The 4015-nt window shown below is 38.7% G+C and overlaps 1 protein-coding gene across 4 annotated transcripts in view; it reads right to left on the reverse strand.

The window, feature by feature from the left end:
- bbs1 (Bardet-Biedl syndrome 1) overlaps nucleotides 1-4015 on the reverse strand; it is a 9074-nt gene that overhangs the window by 3225 nt on the left and 1834 nt on the right. Inside the window, exons 1-4 of one of the 4 annotated variants that reach the window (XM_050060602.1) lie at nucleotides 3365-3494; nucleotides 2617-3015; nucleotides 1000-1182; nucleotides 605-736 (exon numbers count right to left, since the gene is read on the reverse strand). In XM_050060602.1, the coding sequence (XP_049916559.1) occupies nucleotides 605-736; nucleotides 1000-1182; nucleotides 2617-3015; nucleotides 3365-3385 (735 nt within the window). In that variant the 5' untranslated portion in view covers nucleotides 3386-3494. Of the gene's footprint in view, nucleotides 1-604; nucleotides 737-999; nucleotides 1183-2616; nucleotides 3021-3364; nucleotides 3495-4015 lie in introns of those variants that run through there. The other 3 variants (XM_050060604.1, XM_050060605.1, XM_050060603.1) reach the window with 3 other exon arrangements.

The raw sequence follows: 4015 nt of genomic DNA on the forward strand, positions 1-4015 counted from the left end.
CGGATTACTGTTAATTTATTATGCTGATCTGTTCTGTACGACATCTATTGCACGTCTGTCCGTCCTGGAAGAGGGATCCCTCCTCAGTTGCTCTTCCTGAGGTTTCTACCGTTTTTTTTCCCCGTTAAAGGGTTTTTTTGGGGAGTTTTTCCTGATCAGCTGTGCTAACATCAGCTGATGTTTAGCAGGTGTAATGTTTACATGTGTACCAAATTTTGAGCACGCCATCCAAATACTTTTTGAGATATTTGAGGGAAAAAAAGATTGAGTTTGTGCTGTGGAAAATGATATATTTACTACATTTAACGACAGTTTAACAGGTGAACATGGAGGAAGTGTTCGATCACATTAAAGGTCAAGTTTGTCAGATTCAGGGGAAGTTTACAAAAGAGGCCATTCGGGTAAATAAATCTGCTGTGAATTATTTCAGGATTTACGGTACATTAAATAGAAAGGGGCCAGAGTTTTGAACCCTGTGGCATTCCACAAGTCAGGCTGACCGGCTTAGAGGTCAAACTAATTAGACAAAATAATATATTCCTGCTCTCCCAGTAGGACCAGTTCAAACCAGTTCCAGCAGCAGCAGTGTGTGATGGGACTTTACTTTGGAGAGGATGATGAAGGCTTCGGGATCCAGGATGAAGACGTCGTTGCTCTCTGTACCAATCACCAGACAGCTGACGCCGTCCTCGTCAGCTGTGCTCTTCTTCAGAGTCCCGATGCAGGTGATGACGGTCTGAAACACAGACAAGCATTGACCACCACAGTGTGAGTGAGGGACGAGGGGAGGGGTGGTACTACTTTGACCACGTGATGAAATACCCAAAAATAATGTCAGTTTTTTAGACTTAAAATCAGCTGTTCGTAGGTCTTTGCTTTCACATTTGTTTGGTTGTGACATTCCATTATCTTCTTCTCATTATGCATCATTGTTACCATGGTAACTCTTTATATCTAAACTGTTCTACAGCATGATACTGATATTATAATGAGCTTTACCTGGCGCCTGATTGGCTGCTGTTTGTGCAGCTGGACGAACTCGTCCATGTCGTTGGTCTCCAAAGACAGGAACCTGAGCGAGCGGACGGACAGCGGGACGTCGGCCTTCTTCCTGATGCTCTCCAACATCTCCTTAAGGGTCAGAGGGTCGATCTGACCCTCCCTCACTTGCTGCCACACGTCCTGACCAATCACAGTGTCACAACACGTCACAGGTGCAGTCAGCTTTATTTACAGCGCAGTCTGAACACATGGAGGGAATTCAAGGGTTATTCTGCTCTTTCTGCGTGTTGATGTCTGTTAACTGAGGCTCCTTCACACATCATCTCCCCGCTGATCATTTACAAATCAGCTGTCAGTATCCATGAGTGAAGTAGCTCAGAGATATATATATATATATATATATATATATATATATATATATGTATGTATGTATCACTTTATTCATCCAATAATTTAAAGATTGTGTGTTACTGACTTTGTTCTCTCTAATGTAGGACGTTGCATCACCTGACACTTTCTGATAGATAATATTATTTTTTATTATATTCATTGTTACTTGGTGTCTTTTTTTTTGGAAAATATCAACTGTATATAAAAAATACTTTTATTTATTTTATTCAATGAACTTTAACTATACATATTTGCTTCTGATTTACACTCAGTGTCCACTTTATTAGGTACAGCTGCACAGTCTGATGCAGTTCGATCCAACAGCTGCAGCTGACCTCAATGATGCCTATAATGTTCTGTTTCTGTTAATTAGGAGTTATTTAATTATTTGTTTGTTGTATACTTTATTTATCCTTGAAGGGAAATTCAGCCTCCAGCAGCTCATAAAAGACAAAAAACAAAAAAACAAAAAAACACACTTCCCCTCATCAACAATAACACAGTGGTATTAAAATATACATAAAATAAAATAAGTGCATAAATAGAAAATAAATGAAAATAAAATTGCTCATTCCACCGTCCAGTCCAGTTGGGGCAAATGTGATTATTATTATTATCATTATTGTTGTTTGTATATTTATTCTTATTTATTTCTTTATGTTTATGTACTTAATTATCATTATTAAAATTAATTTACATTATTTGAATATTTATTTTATTTATTCATTCATCTTTCACATGAATTATTTCATATAATTTGAATATTTATTTTATTAATTTATTCATGTTTATGTATTAAGTTATATTTAAATTGTTTGACATTATTTGTGTTTGTACATTCATTTACTAATTTATTTTTTCTATCTGTCTTTAACAAAGATTACTACATTATCTGTATATTTATTTCACTTATTTATCTTTAACAGGGATTATGTTACCATAATTGTACATGTCTTTTTCTAATATTTATTTATGTTTTCTGTATTTAGTTATATTTATAAAACTTATTTTACATTATTTGTTTATGTATGTGCATGTTTATTTATTTATTTCCTTTCATAGTCTGAGTTGTATACCCTCTGAATGTTGTGATGGGTGGGGGAGGCGACTATCCATCAGTCGTATAAACAAACATTACTAAATAAACTTTTTCATGTAAAATCATCCATCCTGAACTGACCAGTGTGCAGTCCAACCTGTGTGTGTCCTGACACAAACACACACCTGCTCCAGTGTGTTGACCTCCAGGCCGGGCAGCGTGAACTTGAAGTACGGCCGCAGGTTCTTGTAGACGTAGATGCAGGGTCCAGATGCCACGGCGACGGCGGGGATGCGTGGTTCGTGCAGGTCCATGAAGAAGGCGACAAGGCCGGCGGGCAGGTCCAGCAGGGTGCTCTCGCTCATCAGCGCCGTGCCCCGGTACACCTTCAGCTTCATGGCCGAGGAGCCGGAGCCCAGATCCCCGACCACCAGCCGGCTCTCCCCGTCGCCGCTCAGGTCTGCCAGGTCCACGCAGGACGTGAAGGTGTACAGACCCGCCACCGGGTCATAATGAGCGTCCAGCCACTTCCCACCGTCACCACTTGACTCCACAGACGACATGGTGACAGCAGAGAACACCTGCTGTGCTGCACAGGTGAGCTCTCATTAAACACACATCAGGACTCAGAGCACTCTAGGACAGGACTTTAAATATGGCTGCTATGATCACATGACTCACTGAGCCACAACAATCAACATGAGTGAATGAGAGTAAGCTGTTTCACAACATGTGTGACTGATGCTGACTGGAAGAACTCTACAGCCATTATCATCATGTCGACATATTTAACATTAAATATTTAGCTCATGTTTGGCTTTAATATATTCTATAAATTATACTTTATAATCTGTACATGTTTTATTGGAGTTACAAACAGCAGCTATATATTGACATGATTTGTTTTAGAATATTTCAAGTTGTTCATTTCACCTTAACTCGGCCGTACTGCATGTCGCTAACTGGGCTTCTTCTCCGGAGCCTTTGTGCTCCACTGTCTCTCAGGTTAACTCATATCGCAGCGGTGCCTGGATAGTGTGACTTGTGTGGTTGTGCTGCTGCCNATCTATTGCACGTCTGTCCGTCCTGGAAGAGGGATCCCTCCTCAGTTGCTCTTCCTGAGGTTTCTACCGTTTTTTTTTTTCCCTGTTAAAAGGGTTTTTTGGGGAGTTTTTCCTGATCAGCTGTGAGGGTCCTAAGGACAGAGGGATGTTGTATGCTGTAAAGCCCTGTGAGGCAAATTGTTATCTGTGATATTGGGCTTTATAAATAAAATTGATTGAATTGAAATTGACCTTCATTTATTACACTCAAAAAAATATGTACATTTTATTATTGCAGATTAAATGTGTCTGAACAAATTTAACTTGTTTTACCAATTATTGAACTACTGCTATAGAATATTTAATTTATAAAATAGTTGACAGAGTAGCTAGTTCGTAGTTATAGCATATTTAATTTACAGGTATAGAATAGTTGATTATTGATTATAGTTGATATTTTTTAACTCTAGTCTGTTAATCAGCCCTAAACCTAAACTAGACTATAATTCATTTGAAAGCCTCGTTCTTAGTCTTTTACATC

This window comes from Epinephelus moara, chromosome 13 (genome assembly GCF_006386435.1).
Source record: "Epinephelus moara isolate mb chromosome 13, YSFRI_EMoa_1.0, whole genome shotgun sequence".
NCBI lineage: Eukaryota > Metazoa > Chordata > Actinopteri > Perciformes > Serranidae > Epinephelus > Epinephelus moara.